The sequence below is a fragment of the Silene latifolia genome, chromosome 11 (assembly GCF_048544455.1).
Source record: "Silene latifolia isolate original U9 population chromosome 11, ASM4854445v1, whole genome shotgun sequence".
NCBI lineage: Eukaryota > Viridiplantae > Streptophyta > Magnoliopsida > Caryophyllales > Caryophyllaceae > Silene > Silene latifolia.
Window position 1 is genome coordinate 27,672,851 of NC_133536.1, and position 22,256 is coordinate 27,695,106.

At 36.7% G+C, this 22,256-nt stretch overlaps 3 protein-coding genes and 1 long non-coding RNA gene across 4 annotated transcripts; all 4 read right to left on the bottom strand.

The window, feature by feature from the left end:
• Positions 1 to 1,804: 1,804 nt before the first annotated feature.
• LOC141613965 (uncharacterized) lies at positions 1,805 to 2,985 on the bottom strand. The gene has a single exon (XM_074432709.1). The coding sequence runs from the start codon at positions 2,983 to 2,985 to the stop codon at positions 1,852 to 1,854; it is 1,134 nt and encodes a 377-aa protein (XP_074288810.1). The 3' UTR covers positions 1,805 to 1,851.
• A 937-nt stretch (positions 2,986 to 3,922) lies between these two features.
• Positions 3,923 to 5,292, bottom strand: LOC141611456 (uncharacterized). The gene is made up of 3 exons (XR_012528622.1): positions 5,058 to 5,292; positions 4,788 to 4,843; positions 3,923 to 3,954 (listed from the first exon to the last, which is right to left on the bottom strand). It is a non-coding gene; the product is annotated as an uncharacterized LOC141611456 (long non-coding RNA).
• A 7,922-nt stretch (positions 5,293 to 13,214) lies between these two features.
• On the bottom strand, positions 13,215 to 14,297 carry LOC141613161 (F-box/kelch-repeat protein At3g23880-like). The gene has a single exon (XM_074431900.1). The coding sequence runs from the start codon at positions 14,295 to 14,297 to the stop codon at positions 13,215 to 13,217; it is 1,083 nt and encodes a 360-aa protein (XP_074288001.1).
• Positions 14,298 to 16,019: 1,722 nt separating this feature from the next.
• LOC141613162 (putative FBD-associated F-box protein At5g22720) lies at positions 16,020 to 17,285 on the bottom strand. Its single transcript, XM_074431901.1, has one exon. The coding sequence runs from the start codon at positions 17,283 to 17,285 to the stop codon at positions 16,020 to 16,022; it is 1,266 nt and encodes a 421-aa protein (XP_074288002.1).
• Between the last annotated feature and the right edge of the window lie 4,971 nt (positions 17,286 to 22,256).

The window sequence follows — 22,256 nt, forward strand, 5'->3', positions numbered from 1 at the left end:
GACTTGTTGATTTCAAACTCAATCTTCTAATGCAAAAAGCTTATACACTTAAAGGAGAGAGTTAAAAAGACAAACGGCACACCAAGGTGTGCAAAAACAACAATGACTTAGTCTAAACTAGAACAAAACAACTAATATCATGCCAATGCTCCCCGGCAACGGCGCCATTTTGATGTGGGGTTTGTCGCACTCCCCCAATCAAACAAATAACTCAACTAATGTAGTAGGGTAGTCGAGGTCGAACCACAAGGAGCAAGGGTGATTACTAATTGTTTAAATTCTTATGCTTAGCTAAGTCGGATAAAACAAGGATGAATGATTATATAAAGGACTAAACTAAATAACAAGAAATAAATTGAACTAATTAAACTATAGAATGAGAAAGCAAGCTATTAAATACGATTTACTCAAGTTAATTAAGGCCTAGGGCGCGACTAAACCACCGACATTCATAATAAATCATGAGTTCCTTCAACTAGTTGTTAAGGGGGAAGTGTATTGGGTGGAGACGCCTCTAATTCGCCCACCAACTCCCTCCCGGGCTCATGGTGGGACACTAGTGATACCGAATCAACTCCCTCCCGGGCTCATGACTCGATTTCCCCCGACTCAAGACTCAAGGCTCACCAAAGTGGGCCCACTCCACTCACCTCTCATCAAGATCAAGGGCTTAAGCCCGCGATAAACTCCCGGTCATCCCTACCCTTCTCCCGAAGGTGAACTTCAAACCGAAAAACAAAGGCACCCCACTTGGGTTCTCCCTCCCGGGCTCAACCCAAGTCGGCACACGACCAAAAAGGGGTAATGTAATCAATCCCAACCTAACCAACTCCCGTTGGTGGACAAGGGTCAAAACCGACAATTACTCCCAAATAGACACAACAATTCCATTCCTTTGTTTAAACCCCAAAACCCCTCCTCAACAACTAATTTAATGAACTCAATTAGATAAATTACTCATGTTAGGGTCTAATCGCACCCTAGTGAAAATACTACTCACTAATCATGGTCAATTTAGCAAGACAAGCAATAAAGGAGTCAACTTTAACCATGAACATGATAATTAATTGATTACTAGTACTAAGCATGCAATTGGCAACAAAAAGATGATAACCAAGTTATCAAACCACAATCAAAATGAAATTAGGCAAAAAGATGGTAACTTTGACTTCAAGCAAAGCAAATATTCAAAAATTGGAGAAACATAAACAAAGGAAAATGAAATCAACAACTAAAAACAAGAGGAAATAAGAAGTGACAAAGGAAATATACCAACAATTATAAGGCAAGAAGGATGATTGGATTGAATAATTGAAAAAGATGAAGAACAATGTTACAACTTCTTCCCCAAATATTTTCTCTACCAACTCACTTTTGATCTAAAATCTAGTATGAAATTATTGTGTTTTCTAAAAATAGGGTTGGGTATATATACAAAAGGGTCCATTAACGGAATTATAAAGGTCGAAAATCAAAGAAAAGCCCAAAAGACCTCTATCCGGTGTTGGGAACGCCGGCCGCCTCTTGGGAACGCCGGATAGAGGTGGGAACATCGGATGGAATCTCTGAACACCCACTAGGCCAATTTTGAGCACCGGATAGAGGTGGGAACACCGCCCTGGAGTCTGAACGCCCATGGAAGTTGGGAAAATCTCAAGACGGTTCTCGATTTCCGCTTCGCTCCTTGCAAAAAGGTCCCGTCCCTATATCACCTCTCACGTTCTCCTAAAAAAGTGTGAAATAATATTATAATTACGCAATGCCATATACAAGATGAATAAATGCAAAATTGATTATGGACTAGGCTAAATTAGCTAAAGAGTGTAACAAAATGAAGACAAAGTGAAGGGTTTAAGGCCAAAAATGTAGGGTGATAACATAGTTATCATTCACACATCGTACAACAAGAGTCATTTGCTCTTGATGAGCAATATCAGGGGTACAATCAAGAATTATTGAAAAATATTTTGCGTCTTTGATAATCTTTATTATAGAACATTTCACATTATTAGCTAAAAGGGAAATCAATTCATTTTGAATTCTATGCCCAAGATAATGATGATGAATATCCCGATTTTGAATGCGTCTAACATGATCTTGCATTATTACATCAAACTCCGCAATCATTTCAATCAATCCTAAGAAATTACCATTACTATCTTCATATAGTTTTTCATGTGATCCTCTTAAAGCCAAATTATGAGTGGCAAGACATTTTACAGCTGAAAATATTCTAACTAACACTTGCCTCCATCGGTCTTTCTCTTTCATTATAGCTTCCAACAAGTTTTTATCAATTGTTTCATTATTATCTAGCCTTATTCTCGTTTCATTCCAAGTAGACATATTATTCATATGCTCAGTACTATTTTCATGATGCTTGAGTCTGTCAATAATATGTTTCCAGTCACTTAAACCATCATTTGCTAACAAACTTTTGTTATTGATAGATTTGAACAACTTACAACAAAAACAAAATACTTTATCAGCATGTTTAGAATAAATTAACCATTTTCTATCACTAATCTCACCATTATTCAACTTTCTAGAAAAATAAGCATATTTAAAATGCCTATTGTTATCATCACATGGATAGTCGAGATTCAATTCTCTTGTAGGCCCCTTTTTAATTATAGAGTCCCTTATCTTATTACTAAGATTAGTCCAATTTATAGGATCATAAATATCAATAGAAGGAATTGTCTCTTCTCCAGCGATGTCATTATTAGTAGGAATTGTTGGCTCTGACTGATCTAAATTTTCATTATTATTATTATCATCAACATCACCAATTTCACCATCTAAATTACTATCATCAATATCGTCACCTAAATTTTCATTTGGGTGATCTAAATTTTCATGAACCACATCCACATTTCTAATAAGAAATTTGTCAATAACACCTTGTTGTGATTTATTCAACTCTTCAACAAGTTTTCTCCTTTTCCTTTTTTCACTTCTGGATAAATGCTTTTTAGGCAACATTATTGCAATTTTCACAATTATTGCACACAACAGTACAACAATAACTCAATAACAAGATACAGCTAAGAAATCAAACATAAAAACACTAGGAAATAGAAATCAAATCAATGGATGAATGGATCATTCTACAAGAAAGGCATAAAAATAGAAAAGTAGATAATGGAGTGACAACACCTTGATTAATAATTTAATAGGATAACTGACTAAGAAATCAGACGAGTAGCAATCCAGCGAAGGCACGATGCACGAAGCTTGAGTATCTTGTCGGACGATCTATGCCGACTGGACTCTTGCAGACGAGAAAAGGAAGGCACGGAGGCAGTGTGTGGATTTTTACTTTGAAAAATTGAAAATTGATTATTAAATTTGGAATTTGATCAGAGAAGGAGAATAAGGAATAGAAGGTAGAGGAAGGTTGAGACTTGGGACTTGGAGCCGTTGCTTTAATTTAGTTTTTAATTTTTTTTTTTATTAAAACCTAGATGATTGGGCCCCTTTTAACTCTGGGCCCTGGGCAAATGCCCCACATGCCACCCCTTAGGGCCGGGCCTGAATGGAGTGACAACACCTTGATTAATAATTTAATAGGATAACTGACTAAGAAATCAGACGAGTAGCAATCCTGCGGAGGCACGATGCACGAAGCTTGAGTACTGTCTGGACGACTGCCGACTGGACTCTTGCAGACGAGAAAAGGAAGGCACGAAGGCAGTGTGTGGATTTTTACTTTGAAAAATTGAAAATTGATTATTAAATTTGGAATTTGGTCAGAGAAGGAGAATAAGGAATAGAAGGTAGAGGAAGGTTGGGACTTGGAGCCGTTGCTTTAATTTAGTTTTTAATTTTTTTTTTTTTATTAAAACCTAGATGATTGGGCCCCTTTTAACTCTGGGCCCTGGGCAAATGGCCCACATGCCACCCCTTAGGGCCGGGCCTGACCAGGATCACCACCAACCAAAATCAATGAGCCTATAAAAACTCGCAAGAAAGTTTGTTACAAGACTTACATGCTGAGCAAGCTCATCTTGGTAAACAGCAATAGTGTAAAGCTCGTAAGAAGCTAGAGAATTAGAAGGCAAAGCAATGTACTCCCTCCATCCCGCTTTTGGCACAAAGACCGAAGAGGGAGGAGGGAACCACTTGTACTTATTGTTATTGGATGCAAGTGGACTAAAATGTATGTGGGTAGTAATTACCCAAAAACACGCATCCCTAAAATAGAAAGATAAACAAATTATCAAGACACTCTAAAATGGAAAAAAGTAGGACAAACGACTAGGACGGAGGGAGTAACTGTCAAGAGAGAATCTTGCACAATAAGTCAAGAGTTCTCTCCCAAAGCAATGGGGATGTCACTAACTACGGCTACTACGCTATCCCTTGAAGCCTCACGCTGATACATTAACATGCAAGTAGGATGAACATGTTAAAACAGAACACAATACATGAGAGAGATGAATGGGGGGGAAGATAATTTGTAATGACCAATGAGAGAGATGCATTGGGGGGAAGAAAATCTGCTAAAACATAACACAATACATGCACATGTAAGTGAGAAAGACTATGATGGTACAACTTCATTGACTAAGCCTCAACTATAAGCTTAGGCTTTTGCTTGAGATAATAATTTCCCAATAAAGTATTAACCACACTATCTCAGTCATTTACCAGGTTTCCACATCAAACTATTGTTAAAGGCGCCAAGGACTTGTAAGCCAGCGTAAATAAACAAAAAGACACAGCAAGTATTCGTCAAAAATACATAAAAGGCAACATAACATAATTAGACACTCGATCTGTACCTGGCACAACACCGCCACCAAGCACCCTATTAACTTCCAATCCGAACAAGCCAGACCTGAAAACAGCCAAATCAAAACGCAATTTTCAGCATTTTGCAAAATATTCGCTCTTACGAACAACATAACATAATTAAATATAACTGTTAAGTCTAGGCTGCTAGAATTGCACCACTAAATCCGATATAGTTGACTCCCAACCTAGCTACACGTAATGAAAGCAATCAAATTAAACCTAACATTATCAATGTTTTAAACAAACATACAACGTACAATCGAATACACCATTCCATATGATTAATCCCTGGATTCACATCCATCAACCTAACCGGTGCATTATGCCCAACCATTTGCTCAGGCAACAAACACGACTTCATCATATCCTCAGAAGTCTCGTTTTCCCCACTACTACCTACACCCTTAATTGAATTTATTGGATTACTCGGAGGAGAACTGAAGATTGACCAACCCCTAGGGCTCGGTTCAGAAGTTGGTTCTTCAGACGCGCCATTGAGAGGCGATTCGGGAAATGATTTGGGGGTAATTGGATGAACCGGTGCATTACGCCCAACCATTTGCCCAGGCAACGAAGACGACTTCATCCTAGTATCGCAAACAAAGGCAGGTTAGCTTCGCTCTCTTGAAGCAACCAACTCATCCATGGGTGTACTTCTAATTGTTCTTCGTTTAAATTAAATCCAACAATGCGCTTTTCTTGATCTCCTTGATCGCGAATTCCAAGAGGCCAGTACACAGTGTTATCGATCAAAACACCCTTATGAATTCCTATCGTAGACACACGATTATTATCTAAAACACAAGCTATTCTTCGCCATTTTCCAGAGAGCGAAGAATATACGTATAAATGACTATTGAAATCATTAGTATAACTCGTAAAAATGGCAACAATCTTGTAATAATTAGTAACATGAATAGAAGTTCGTGTTCGATGGAAGTATACCAATTAACGGACGCGTCATGTTATGCGCACGAAAACGCTTAAAAGGGACGAAGGTAGAGGTGTCTTCGACTATGGCGCATGGGAAGAGCTGGGTTTGTCAATGTGATTGAATATCATCACAATTTACATCTCCATCACATGGCTTGTTTTGTGATTAACATTAGTTTCAAATTATAGGGTAATTCGTGATTATCAACACTAATTCAGAAGGCACCCCAAATTTCAGATTTGCCTACTTAATTTGTGATTAACATTTAATTAATATCATATTTTCAATTCTAATGGTCATTGCTAAGTTTTCTTATTTCAACTTTAATTGCATAATTCTTACACAAATAGTCAAATACATAAATTGGAAACAGAGATAATGAGCAATTATTTTCCTTGATTAAAGATATAAGTGAAGAACGTAAAAAGAAGGGTTATTTGGTAATTTAATCGGGCGATATCAAATTTAGGGGAGATAAAAAGAATTTTTTTTTTTTTTTGGGTACGATACATCCTTTATTGCTAATCAATCCTAAATTCCTAATCATAATCCTAGCACTACTTGTAAATCCCATATTCCCCGCCGACATTCTTTACTAATCCTAGCCCTACTCGTAAACTCCATGTTAAACCTACTATAAATACGGTCTTCTACATGTTTAATTTACTAGTTGTTGCGCCGCGCCCTCCCGGGCGCGGAGCCCCAATTTGTAGAACCGTATTTTGATTCCTGATATTAATACTGTGTTGTTTCCGTGCTTACGTTTATAGAATAGTTTGTTAACTACGTTGTGAAACTTGTCGGAATCAAGTATTTTCCATATTGGCTTGTACGAGCACTTAGAACCCTAGAATTTAAATGCTGATTGCAGGAAGTGAAATGTTGTAAAAAAACTGAAGAGTCGGCAAATTACCGAAGAGTTTAAAATACCGAAGAGTCAGCAAATTAGTTGGTCGTAATAGAATGTAGACCTTTAAATAGGGTTATTTGTTCCGCAAACTATGAATCCCAAAAAACATGTTCAGAATCTGCAAGTACAGGAGTAACATATATGTATCCAACAAAAATGGGACGTGGCTGCTAGACTGGCCCTGAAGTGAGACAGTTCCAAATGTACTGCAAGCAGCCCCAAACAACCATACACAATCAACACAAAGGCAGGTATACTTTATTACGCTAACCAAAAAGAGGATCAATGGGATATAGCGACACTATCCCAAGGCAACCCTAACTATTAACCAGTAGTAACGAAGTGTTGCTGATAGGTCGTTCCGTCCCTATTGCGCTCAACTTATTAATTCACATAATTTGAGGCCAAGCGTTGGCAACAATTTCGCAACTTATCAACACTCAGGAAGCTAAGCAGGTATACTAAGCTACAAGCTAGGCGGAAATAAGCTAGAGGCAATTTGGGAATTATAACGTAAAACCGACTGTGAATGAGCGAACTGACATTTGCATTCCAGCACTTTTGGAGGAGCAGCAATCCACAGCCTGGCATAGGTATTTGAATGCACACAGCTATTGCATGTGTTCCTGCATACATTTGTGAACAACAACCGGGGCGTAAAGTACATCACACACAAATCCCGAGATACTCCCCATGGTCGTGCCCCACCACACTCCCGAGACACTCCCTGTAGATTTCGCTATTATATCAGTTTAACTCTCTTGTTTTTGTTATTGTTGTTTCTATCTTCTGGTATAAGGATTACATCCACCGGAAGAAATCAATTACGAATAACCTTCAAGACATCAAACCTGGCTGTCTTCGACAATGGCCTGTGTAGAAATCAACAGGACAAATATCAGTCCAAATACCAGAAGATAGAAACAACAATAACAAAAAAAAAATAGCCTTAATCCTAAATTCTTTAGGGGTCGACAATCATAAATCATCATTTGAAGTCGCCAATGACAGATAAGAAAAATAGAGGACCAGAAATGAGAGAGAAACACGATAAATATCTAACATACAAATAAAGATCAGAAGCATATAAAATAAAGAAAACATTTAAAAAAAGGGCCAGCAAAAGACTGACCTGCACTGTCCCATGATGACATGGTCTCCCTCCTTAACACGAAAGCAAGGTGAAACATGGGCTGCAAATGTTGGAGTGCCTCTTCTCGTATCTGATATCATGAATAGGGTTTATTAATAATAAGAACTATAATATGATCAGGATCATTCTTTAGGGATAAAGAAAACAATGTCGTAAATGCTGAGACGGGTCAAGTACATACTACCAAAAGTAACATAATTAAACATCCAAATGGCGTAAAGCTAACAACTCGAGTTGTTAAAATATAAAAGCGGCTATAAAACTTAGCTTAGGGCTTTATTAGAGGTACAACAGCTACTGGCACTTGATATTTGACAGCCTACTCCATTTTTCCCTAACAAAGGAAGGGAAAAACACATAATCATGTCTTCTCTTTTGATCCCCAAATTTTTGCAATACAATCAAATTAAACGAAAAAACTAAACCAAAATGTATTTAATTCACATTCAATAATAATCATTAACTGCAGCATCAATGACTTAATTAAGCTCAAGTTACCTCTTAACCTAGCTGACGCTCGCTCTCTCGCCGACGTAATCACCATCCCCGTCCTCAACAACTGCAGGCTTACCAACAAAAAATACCAACAATAAGAATCACCAGAAAACGCAAACGGAGATTAAAAAGCACAGTTAACATCAGGGAGGAGAGTATTCAGGGTAGGTGGATGTTGATTAAGTGAGGTATTAAGAAGACCATGTAAATTCTTAACGATTAATTGGAATGATCTTTGCATCTAATTAGTGAAAACAACAATAGCGACTTGTAGAATCGCTAAATAATAAAACGAAAACAATACAGACCTCACTAATAAAACCTGGAAGCAATCAAACCAAAGAACAAAATAGTACCACAGTAGAACAAAGCTCCAAACGCAAGTCATTCAATTAACCAATCGACAACTTTTCTGGTAACATTAATAATTAATACTCAATTATAATCAAGCAGAGGAGTGATGTAACGCCTCAATTACCCCATTATAATCAAGCAGAGGGTCAATAATCCATCTCAATAGGTAAAAGTAATATGATGAATAACCCGAAATTTTCAATTTGCCCAAATTATGGCATGCAATCAATTTAAACATTAAAAAAGGCCAAATCTATAGGGTATCATGTCCTAATTAAGACGAAGTAAACATAAAAATAAAAAACGATTATGAGGAATCCAACACCTAATTTCCACCCCGGACAGGCCCCTCACGAACGGCAACCCCATGCCACGTGACCGCATATAGACAGGTTACTGCCGCAGCAAAAGAAGAAAGACGGCAATAGAGATTAGGCAAGCGAAATCGGTACACGTATGTTGGCGTTGCCGATGCTTTTGACAACCTTAAAGTGCTGTCAAGATCAAACTGTCATCCCCTCTGTTTACGCCGAAGCTACAATGTTTAGCATCGTAAAAGTCAAACCGAGAAAGTCGAGATAAAACAGAAATAGAGAAAAAGATGCCGAGAAATTCAGCACATATTCCCCCAGGCTCCCCATCAACAACATTCCCAAGACCCGTGATCGCATATACACAAGATATCGCCATAGCAAAAGAAGAAAACGACAATGGAAATAGCAAACAAATCAGACAATACAACAAACCATTCAATTGACTTCCTCGTATCGCCATTCTATCTTTAGAGACCATGAAAGGGACATCCATTATTCCTGCATTACCACTTGAAACAAAAGACGCATTAACGGTCAGCTTCACAAAGTTCAATCACAATAAAGTCAGTTAATAAAAAATTAAAGCACATTAACTACAAATTAGATTAAAACAACATTACCAAAAAAATAAGAATTATCCAAAGCTACTTCTCTTCACAGATTTGATATCAGTAGAAGGAGCCACATCAACCTACAACAGAACAGTATCAAAAACAACATTAAAAACGAGAAAAAGCTGGAAGCTTTATTACTCAGAACAAATAAATAAAAGAGGTCAAAATGTAGAAATGACAATTAACCAATCTAAACAAAAAAAATATGTAAAAATTAGAACATTCATAAGCTATTAACCCAATATAAATAAAAAATAAGTGGAAATTAAAGACGACATACCCAAATATTATTCTGGGTGAAGACAATGGCAGCAGCCCCATAGGACGACGATGATGGAGAGTAAACGAATGATAAACGATCAATCAAGGTAATTAGTAAAGTCTTTCACATTAAGGTAAATACAAATTAAGCTACTAACCAAATCCAATTGAAAAATATGCTAAAAACTAAAACCACCATCGGCTATTAATACAACATGGCTGTAACATAAGTGCAAATTAAAGACAACATACCCAATTATTACTCTGTGAGGAGTCAATGGCAGAACCTACATAGGAGGACGATATCAGCCCCCGCTACGATCATGTGATCTAAGGGCATATTGACTTTTGTCAATCCTCTTGCATTATTAGGAAAAAGATTTTCCAGTTCTTGAATTTTATTTTCCATTTCTTTCTTTCCGGTCCCTGAAATGTTTATAGAAACAGCACATCGTGTCATTGAAGGATAATAAATATTCAAGAGTGAATGTATGGTTTGGAGAGTGTTGATGAACTCACAGGGATAATAATCTGCACATTATTCTCCTTGATGAAATGAGGAATTGCTTTAGCAAGGATATCGTAACCTTTCTGCTCTTCAAGTCGGCCTGTGAATCCAATAAGTGGGATATTACGATCCACGGGCAACTCGACTTCTCGACTTCTGCCTAAAGGGGTTCGAATTAATCACCTGAAACCATGCACTCAACATGAGTTACTTGAAAGCAGAATACAAATTGGGAAAGGGAAGCATTTGATTTAAAACATTTAAGCATCGATCAATAAAGCTCCATAACAACCTAAATTGACCAATGTCAACTCCACCTCATGTAGTAATGTCCACAACTCCAAAGACGGGAAGTAACAAACCCAAAACGAAAGATAAAAGTAATAAACAATAAAGAGGATTAACGATAATGGGAATACGTAGATAAATGAATACAACCAAGCGGTAGCGATAACCAAGGCAAATTAGCAAGAAATCTAGAATACGAAGATCAATACACTAATCCTAAATGCCAGAAAACAAAGATGAAAATAATTAACCACAAAAAGAAAGAAAATGATATTGGAAAATGGCAAACCAATCAAAATCCCGCCAACTAATCAGCAGTAACAAAGCACAGTATTGATAATCAAGGTAACGCAAAACCCGAATCCCACCCAAAGTAACATAACAGAGAGAAATGGAATGGCAAAATACCTGATTGTTACCGCCACCGTCATTACACGCAGCCGTATCATCGCCATCACATCAACTCCTTATCGTCATCGTCATCGCCATCATATCAAGGCCGTATCGTTTTCCCTCCTCAACAACTATACATGCAATATAAACATCACAAACAAATTATAAACAAGAAACCCCTTTATTTTTAATAAACTGAAATGAGAAGGAGGAAATAAACTCAGAAACAGCAAAATGAAAATGGCAGCAATACGAGAACAAGGAGAAGCGGCAAAATAAAAATGGAAATAAGAAAAAAAAAACCCAGAAAACAATGAGTAAATTAAACTAACCAGCAACGAGAACAAGAAACCAATAGGAAATAATGAAAAAATCAGCCGTCGTCATCAGCAGCAGCATTGCCATCGTGATCACGCCGGTTCACATCGTCATCGTTGTGTGAGCGTTGACCGAAGAGGGAAAAGTGAAGTGGAGAATGGAGGGAGGCATTCATAGATGGAAATAAAAATGGAAATGAGTGGGTGAGAATCATACAAGAATGTCGTAAAAGGAGTGGGTGTGAGTGAATGTGAGAGAAATGGAGGGTAGGGATTCAAAGGGGAAATCAAGGGTTGAGAGAGAACAGCTACTATTCATAGCTACAGTTGCTTGAAGTCCTCTCTTTTTAAGGGTAAAGGATTCGTGTTTATTGTTGTTTTAATTTAATTATCATACTAAAAAAACATGGAGGAAGATCAGGTTGAGATCATGGATATTATGAGCTTGAAATTATATAAATGTCTTAAAAGAGAATGATAAGGTTGACGGTAAGGTCCTCTTCATATTCAAGCTTCGTAACTGTGAGTATGCGGGTCAACCCGACATGTCAAACCATAAAATCATCAGCATCGTCCTCAATATACACAAGTATCTTTGGAATCTCAAGGCCTTTATAATGTAAATGATGATCAGTTTTTAAGGACCGTTTATGAGGTTGTTTCTACGGCTGATTTATTCTTCTATACTAAGACTAATGAACAATTAGCTTGCACTTTAACTCGTTTAATTAGGAGTTGTTATCGATTTAGTCTTGGCATGTTGAGCGCTTTGAGTGATTATTCTTTGGTTTTTGTTGTGGAAGTTGGGAGGGCGTATGCTACTAAAGGTTATATCGGGGCTATGCAGAGGATGTTGTTAGATGATCATTCGACTAATACGAGACTAGAATCATCAAGTGCTGATAATGATAAGGAAAAGGATGAACATGATCATTCGACGAGATAGATTGGGAAACTATTGAAAAGGAACAAAAAGAGATGAATGATATAATCAACGAGGTAAGGAGCTGGCAACAATTACCTAATGATTCCGGGATAATCATAGAAGAGATTAAGCCCTTGATTACATCTGAAAATTTGAATTGGGATATAATTGGGAATGAATATGTGATAACCAACGAAGAAAAGAAGCGAGGTGAATGTGCTATTTGTCTGTCACCCTATACCGGAAAGGTAAGGAACAATTCTGTTTTCACATGAAATCAAGAGACACATTGTTAGAATCGTCATTAACAGTCAAAATTCCTTCCCATTCAGTATTAATTCGCAATTCAACCTTCATCTTCATACTCTCAGAATCGTCATTAACAGTCAAAATCAATCACATTCATACTTTCATAATTTCGGCGATTTAATTAAAATCGGTATGTCATTCTTACTGTTTTATCTTAATTAATCGTCTTTTTTCTTGATTGAGTATATTGATTTTAGTGTGTGGGGTTTAATTTGTTGCAGGATGGATTGAAATAAAATAAACCCAGAAATTATGTCATGATGTTTTTGTTTAGTTTTACACGTTTGACCCGTCTTAAGATTAAAACGAATAATACCGCCTTAAACAAGAATTTGAGCTAAACAATAATGTCATTGTAAATCCCAACCAAATTTCATGAACTAAATCTCTAGTTCCCAATTATTTGTTTAACTTTAATTAAAATAATATCCCTTACAACTTGCAAGGAATAAAATAAAGTGAAAAAATGATTGGGACGGAACGAATTTTTATTTATAACAATACGTATATTCTCCGATGTCTATATATTATATATACTCATATACAAACCCATCTAAGTAAATTACACATTATTTTATACTCCCTCTTATTCAGCCTGATATTTCCCTTTCAGTAGGATGGAGTATATTATATAAGCAACTATAATAAAAAAGGCCAGACGAAACTCTCAGTGTAATCTTCCACGTCCCATAAATGACCGTCGTAATGTCCACCTAAATTAGTGTCCTGACCTTGATCGACCACCTTGAGCTCCTTCAAATGGTGTACCAAACACTTTCCATTCTTTGAGAAGTGAATGAAATCGACATACCCGACATTAACATAGAACAATTTCTCCCATGAATTCCAATCATTGCGATCTTTCAACATCCAAACATCGAAACAAGTATTATCTATGTACCGACACAATGACAAGCAACCTTGTATCCCAAACAAAGGCAGGTTAGCTTCGCTCTCTTGAAGCAACCAGCTCATCCATGGGTGTACCTCTAATTTTTCATCGCGTAAATTAAATCCAACAATGTGATTTTCTTGATCTCCTTGATCGCGAATTCTAAGAGGCCAGTACACAGTGTTATCGATCAAAACACCCTTATGAATTCCTATCGTAGACACACGATTATTATCTAAAACACATGCTATTCTTCGCCATTTCCCAGTGAGCGAAGAATATACGTATAAATGAGTATTAAAATCATTAGTATAACTCGTAAAAATGGCAACAATCTTGTAGTCATCAGTGGATGATCCATGACCGAACCCATAAGCTGCCGTGAACATAAAGGGTTCGATTTCTTCAAGTTGAACAATTTGGTCAATTTCTCGACTTTGTCGAATAGCAGGGTTCCAAAGATAGAAGGTACGATGTTGGTTTAATTCGCGGTACAAGCATACAAGGCCATCACAAGAACCAACTATATCTATAACTCCACCTATACCATTATCAATGTCTAGGGGAAGTATTACAGGTTTTAGATGATCGTGTTGAATTTCGTCGTTGGATAACAAGTTGAACACATAATTATATCGTTTTGAATCATTCGCAAGTAAAAGAAAGTTATGAGGGCGCCAGGATGAATATCTAAGGTGCGATTTTGCAAAATCATGGCTCGAAATGGCGTATAACCAATCCTTACAAACAGACTTGAAGCGAAATAGAGATCTTACCGGAAGTCTTGGTAGTATATTTTCGAGTATCAAGTGATGAGGAAGACGCGTCATTAAAACGGGCTTGGAATGGTTGATTAATCACCAATAAACTCGTTTTATAGGAGACTTACTATTATGATTAGAATAGTATGATTATTATAGATGGTCGTTGACCTTGTTGTAATTAGTACAAAGATGTGTGAAAGAGTTTAATTAGATGTTAGTTAGAAGATAAGAGATGGGTTGATTATAATAGAGGAGACGTTAACATTATTGACAACCAACTAACTTCCAAGGCATCGTTGGCAAAATGACAAGGTATCACATTATAAGTTATCTTATTCAAATCGTCACGCAATCAACACCACTAAAGTAAGTTTGTGAAGGGTGAGTGGTGACTTGTCGGGAAAAAGGAACATACATCGAATGTACTACCTTAAATCTTATTCGTTTTTTAGTATATGTATATTTTTTTTCTGAGCTTATTATCTCAACTTTATTTGTTTTTTAGCATATGTGTATTTTTTCTAAGATTAATAAAGTGTATAAATTAGATTCTAATATTTTTTTATTCCCGTGAAAACTCAAATTTAATTAAGCTTATAGTATAGTCATGTTTTTGAGTTTTATTGTAATTTTTGAATGAAGTCAGAAACTTTATAGTAAAACATGAACATGGTTAAATATGAAGTTAAAAATTTCTCATTTTCAGATTTCAATTATTTATTTATCTAATCTATTTATAATGTTTGAGTTATTTTCTTATCCATTCTATTTTAAAATCTTTCGATAAACAAATTGATCAAATTGTATAATGAGACAATTAAGAAAGCGTGTCGGTATGCCTTTGTGAGCTCCCTTGTTGGGCCACAGTTGTGGCTTTCTGGCTCATTTTTGCCACTCATGAAGAGTGCAATTGTTGGGCCTTACCAAACAAGCCCAATCAATATTCATTTTGAAGATACTATAGACCAGCTCCAGCACATACAAGATTACACGCATTCCTGATGGACTTGTGTTATATACGACATTTCGTAATTACGTCCCAGTCGATTGTTTACCCTTCTTTCTAATTTTTTTTTTGGGGGAGCGGGATTATAACAAATGATATTAGTATTATTAACAACCGTCACCTTTTTGGGTAAGAGATTTTTCGGTTTGGTCCACATCCGAGCTGGATAGAATTGTTAGGGCGGTACAACTCTTCCTCATGAGTTTTATTATTACTGCTGGCATTCGCAGGGCTTGAACTCTAGATTTCTTGTTAAGCAAGACTCAGCCCCGTACCAGTTGATCTAGGTGCTCGTAAGTTGGGTAACAATATTTGTGAAGAGGAAAATAAATGACTAGACAAGGCCACAATGGAGGTAATAAATTTGTGTGAGATTAGGTTAATTCACCATATGCAAAGGGCCAAAGAGAACTGTAATCATTAATCAAGATCAAACTTATAGTAAAAACAAGAGTACGCATTCACGGTAAAAGAAATAAAACAAGTCATATAAGAAAGAGAAAAATTCTTGTGTACTCCGGGAATACCGTACTCCTTACACCTAGGTTATTATTATATTCTATTTGGTGGATTAGTTGTAAGTGTAAGGAGTACGGTACTCCCGGAGGACGTAAGAATTTTTCAAAGAAAGAAATTAACTAAGCACTTCACCAAAGATAAACGCAAAGTATCACATATACTATTATAGGTTTTGCACGCAGATGTAACCTAGTTTAGTTGATAAACCTGGTTTTCAACCTCGTCAGCATCAAAATCGCCAAAAAAGAAAAACGCACATATAATCAATCCCTTGAACAAATGGGAGACCCATACGCTCCCGAAAGTTCGATTTGGCAGTGAGAGGAAATCCTTGGATACTTGTATAAAGATCGATAGAACTCATCTTCCGGGAGGGAGTTATTTGGATGGATGAATGAAGACCTAGCATACAGTATCAGCTTCTCCAAAACAAGCGCACTTCTTAGTATATATGCTGCTAGCTCCAACAATTCTTCGTCAAGTCGAATCCCGTCCATTTCCAAATCTAATCGCTTCAAATGTTCGAGAGGTTTAACTTTAGGCTTTTGAGGAATATCCATCCCATAAAAATTAGTAACTTCCAACACGAGTTCCTCGAGATTGGGACAATGTAGCATTGAACTCAAATCTTCTAATTTTTTAAAATGACCCAAATTCAATTTAAGACGAGTCATATTAGGGAAGATTGTCGTCTTTGTCGTTGTAGGGTAATTGTGAAGCAAAGGTGACGAGTAAAGGAGAGTAAGCGACTTGACATGGCTGATCGAATCAAATATTAATTCATCACAAGATTTGCGATCAGAGAAGAAGTTCAAGTGCTTCAATTTCGGAGCATCAATTATTATAAGTTCAAGGATAGACGACCATCCATATAGACATACATTCAGTCGCTTTAAACGCTTACTCGAGATTTGTATTATCGAATCCTTTTGACGCTTATGAATGGTGAAGTTCAAATCTCTAAGCGACGGGCAAGAACGTATTAGAATTCCTAAATTTGTATAATCGGCCAAAATTAGACTAAGTTTCTTCAAATTAGGAAGATCAATTGAATTAGGAATGCACCAAAGAAAGTCGTCCATACACAAGTTCAAGTCAAGCGATACCAACGAATTTATTCGGAAAACACTTGGTATGTTCACTCGATAAAGACCATATGGTACACAACTACTACGATATGTTTTAACCTCGAAGTGTTGAAGGTTATGTTGCCGTAGTCGACGAGCCCATGAGGCTATAACATCCCAAGAAGAAGGTTTTATTACATATAAAGAAGCATTGGGAAGTTGAAGACTAAAGGTTTTGAGTAAGGGTAAATTAGCGAATATAGTGAAAAGGTTGTCAAGGATATTCCAAAGGAGGGGCGTATCATACAGATCATATCCCCCGAGTTTAATGTCGAACGTAGTGGCCGAAAAAGTGACGGAAGTGGTTGGACAAAGGCCAAGACGGTTGAATATGTCGACGAGGATGTCGTTCGGAAGGTAGATCCATCGTGCCACGGCCAGGTTACTAGGGTTTTCTTTCATTGTTTTTCTCTTTTTGGTGAACAAAGGGTTTTTCCCATTGTTTTGTGTAGTCGCCTATGCTTCTTGATTTTTTTTGTTTTTTGTAAACCCTTAATTATTCGTAAAAGTATGCAAAGTATATAATATATAAGCTATAACGACGAATTTGGTGCACAAGTGGCTATACAAAATATCATGAAAAGATTGTAAATATCTACTGTATCTTTTATATATAAAACGTTTTTTTAACGTGTGCCCTTAAGAAGTTAATTAAAGAAACATTTTTAAGAATATATTATCAAAAATCTCCTTTATAGTAAAATAATAAGAGACCTCAATAATCTTCTTGTCTAAATGAATTTGGCTGTAATTGGGTTTTCATTACTGTAATTTGGGCTTTTATCATATCATATCTGTAATTGGATTTTCATTATATTATATTTACAACTAGATTATAATGAACTTTCTCTTTTCGACTTATTAATACAAAATATTAATAATAATAAATTTAACAACTAAATTTCAAATTGAGTTAAATATTAATTATATAATTGTTATTTTTTTTAATATTCCTATCAAAAAACCTCGCATTCGTGCGGTGTCTATACTAGTTGATGAACAAATTAACATGTACAAGATAATTTCAGTAATTTTGAGCTTGATGCATAATAATAACTAAACGAAAATAGTGAAACAAAAATTGAGTAAATAAAAATTGCTATGACTTCACGTAAAAACTTAGATAAGATCTTTACAATGAACCGATTAAGAGAATAAGAGTTAGCTCTAGTAAGAATTCTCTTACGATTTTAACCTATTTATGAAGTTGAGGGTTTGATTCTCACCTATGACTTAGTGGATTCATTTGAACCAAAAAAATAATGAATCAAACAAGGAAATAGAGAATATAGTCATACAACTATTAGGAATCACTTTTGTCTCTATAAATAGATTGCGTTCAATAGTTCAATAGCTATGTCGTCAGGAAGCACTACTACAAATACAGGCAACTACAACGGCCCTTTAACAACGCTTATTCACGAAAATCATCAAAAGACGTTGTAGAATGGATGGCGCGAATTTTACCAAACTTAATTACAACGGTTCTGTGTTGTTAACCGTTGTTATTGGTTTTAACAACGGGTCATACTTTCAACACCGTTGTTAATATAAAAACTAATAACAACGGTTACATTTTAACCGTTGTTAATAATTTGGCGCAAAATTAGTGAAAAGTAATTACAACGGTTTGTTTAGAACCCGTTGTTATTAGGTTGTAACAACGGTTGTATACTAAGTAACCGTTGTTATTAATGTAATGCAAATCTTAAGAACAACAAATTGCTTTATTCTGCTATACGCTACAAAACACAAACACAAGCTAATACTGCTACTATATCATCCTCCATTCCTCCCTGATCGTCTCTCTGTCTTCATCTCCGTCACTGTTGTCACCGTCTTCTCTCCCTCATCGTGTTTATCAATCAGGTATATATGTTTCTAAGCAACGCTTATAGATATAGGATTTTTTGGCTTATTATCTAATTTGTTGATAATTTAGCTTAATTGCTTTCCTGAATTTCGTTTATTTGTTTGCCTATTATTACGAATTTAGAATAATGACTCGAACTTGGATGATTGATGCAAATATGAGTGACCGCAACAATAAGGATGGTTTAGCTGAATTTTATGAAGTCGTTTCGAACAATTTGAAAGGTTCTTCTAGTATTGCATGTCCTTGTGAAAGATGTGGTAATATTAGCTATATGGCTTTTCCGGACGTTAAAATACACCTAGAAAAGTGGAGATTTAGTCGATCCTATACACGTTGGATTTTTCATGGGGAACCATTAGAAGAAGAGAATAGCTCTGAAGAAGATGATGTTGAGGTACACGAAAGGCTAACTGATGATCCTGAGTTTGCCGAGTTTTTTGAGTTGGAAGAGTTGGAAGTAGAGAAGTTGAATGTTGGGTCTATAGATAATGAAGAGAATGATGACGAGTCGATTGCTTTTGAAGATGTAGGTGATGACATTAGTAATTGGGATGACCTTAACAACATGTATGAGAAGTTGTGTGAGTCTGAAGCACCTCTGTATCCTGGTTGTAAGTTCACAAAAATGTCGGCTGTGGTGAAGTTGTATAATATCAAGGGGGCAAATGGGGTGAGTGACACGTGTTTCACTAATTTTTTAGCCTTGATAAAGGAGTTGCTTCCTGATGGTAATGTTCTACCTGTTAAGACATATGAGGCGAAAAAACTAATAAGAGGAGTGGGTATGAAATATGAGAAAATACATGCATGTCCAAATGATTGCATATTGTATTGGAAATTATATAAAAACTTAACCAATTGCCCTAAATGTTTGGAGTGGCGTTATAAGGATAAGGAAGGGATCCCGGCTAAGGTGTTGTGGTATTTTCCATTGATACCAAGAGTCATAAGGATTTATGCGAATCCCGATGATTCAAAAATGTTAACTTGGCATGAAACAGGAAGAATAAATGATGGAAAGCTAAGACACCCGGCAGATGGTATGCAATGGAAATCGTTCGACGCTAAGTATCCCGAGTTCGGCAATGAACCTAGAAACTTATGTCTAGCACTGTCCACTGATGGAATGAACCCACACGGAAACATGAGTAGCCAACATAGTACTTGGCCAGTAGTGTTGGCTATTTATAACTTACCTCCATATGTGTGCATGAAAAGAAAGTATTTGATGTTGTCGTTGTTAATTTCCGGCCCTAAACAACCTGGAAATGATATAGATGTCTATTTGGAACCTCTTCTAGATGATTTGCGAATGTTGTGGGATAGAAGTATTTGATGCATATAAGAACGAAACTTTCAATTTGAGAGCGATGTTATTGTGTACAATATCTGACTATCCGGCTTATGGCGACCTTTCTGGGCACACAGTTCATGGGAAAGAGGCTTGTCCATTGTGTGGGGAGGATATCGAGTCTGAATACTTGAAGTCTTCTCGTAAGTATGTGTATATGGGAAATAGGAGGTTCTTGTATCATGACCATTGTTATCGCAAGATGCAGAAAGCATTCAATGGAAGACAAGAACTTTGCAACCTCCTAGAATTTTGAGTGGGCATGAAGTTTATCAGAAAGTAAAGCATATTGAGATAGATTATGGGAAGAAGAGCGGCTCTAAATTATCTACTCGTGGGTATAAGAAAAGATCCATATTTTTTGATAAACTTCCATATTGGCCGACTGGAGGTCGCATTGCCTCGATTTCATGCACATTGAGAAAAATGTCTGTGATAATATTATCAATACCCTTCTGAATGTTCCTGGTAAAACAAAGGATAATGCCGCATCTAGGGAAGATATGAAAATGATGGGTATTAGGCTAGAGTTGGCACCACAGAAGAGAGGTAATCATACATTTTTACCGCCAGCAGCTTATACCCTTTCACGGAATGAGAAAAAAGAGTTATGTGCATGCTTGAATGGAATTAAAGTGCCACATGGTTATTCGTCGAACATCAAAAGCCTAGTGTAAATGCAAGACCTAAAACTCACCGGGTTAAAGTCACATGATTGTCACACTTTGATGCAACAATTACTACCTGTGGCTATTCGTTCCATTTTACCTGAAAAGGTAAGATATGTTATAACTAGATTCTGTCTCTTCTTCCAGTCCATATGCGAGAAATTCATCGATCCCGATGACGCGGATTCATTGCAGGACCTCGTTGTAACCTCTCTTTGTCAGTTGGAAATGTATTTTCCACCCTCTTTCTTCACTATCATGATTCATCTGACCATTCCAGTGGTTAGGGAGATTTTGTACCTTGGGCCCGTGTACTTGAGATACCAGTATCCTTTCGAAAGATTGATGAAAGTCTACAAGGACTATACATCTAATCGGTATCGTCCGGAAGGTTGTATTGCTGAACGCGCTATTTTAGACGAAGCTCTTTCATATTGTTACGCTGATCTCTCCCCTGAGGAGTTGATTGGCGTTCCTAAGAATCATCATAGTGACTGGATGACCGGAAAAGGTATTAGGGGCCGGGTTGAAAAAATTGTGACACGTGAAATGTTGCATTTAGCACATACGTATGTGCTAAACAACGAAGATGAGGTGCAACCTTATATTCAACAACACAAAGATGAGCTCAAATACGATCACCCAAACAAGACCGAGAAGTGGATTGCAAACGAGCATACGAAGACGTTTGCAGAGTGGATTAGGAATATTGTCTTAGAGTGTACGAATCAAACTGGTGATGACATCTCTCCTAGGTTACTACGTCTTGGTTTAGGTCCAAATGTTAGGGTCACCTTTTACAGCAGTTTTGCCATTAATGGATATACTTTTTACACCCGCGAGCAAGATGAGTTGAGCACAATGCAAAATAGTAGTGTGAGTTCTGAATTTGAGGCAATGCACTTTGCTACTTCAAAAGATAAAAAGCCTATTTGGGGAAAATGCCTTTATTATGGTGTTATTCAAGAAATATTGGTACTAGATTACATTGATTTCACAATGCCTTTGTTTCTATGTAACTGGGTTGATAACAACCTCCATTGTGTCCGAAAGGATAAGATGGGATTTACGTTGGTCAATCTGGGTAAGGTTGGCAATAATAAGGATGATCCTTTCATAATGGCATTCCAAGCTAAACAAGTGTTCTATGTCACCGATCCTATGGATAAGAAGTGGTCTGTTGTACTGTCTATAAGGAGTAGAAGGAGTAGTCCATCCGATAATGGTGATGATGATCAGGATGTCGTTTTTGAGGGAATGGATCACTCTACCACTGTATCTTATTTCGACGATGTTGACACTGATAATGAGGACACTGAAAGCATCTATATGCGTGATGACCATGGTGAAGGTATTTGGGTTAACGAAGAAACTATGACATCCAAGAAACGTCCCCGATCCTGAGATGGTTCATCAGGACACAGTGATATGGACGACCAACATTTTGAGTCATTTTCAGATCAGTAATTTGATGGTTT

What these genes read in the sequence shown, in the direction of transcription:
- LOC141613162 (XM_074431901.1), bottom strand. Translation starts at nt 17,285, where the DNA reads ATGAAAGAAAACCCTAGTAACCTGGCCGTGGCACGATGGATCTACCTT.
- LOC141613161 (XM_074431900.1), bottom strand. Translation starts at nt 14,297, where the DNA reads ATGACGCGTCTTCCTCATCACTTGATACTCGAAAATATACTACCAAGA.
- LOC141613965 (XM_074432709.1), bottom strand. Translation starts at nt 2,985, where the DNA reads ATGTTGCCTAAAAAGCATTTATCCAGAAGTGAAAAAAGGAAAAGGAGA.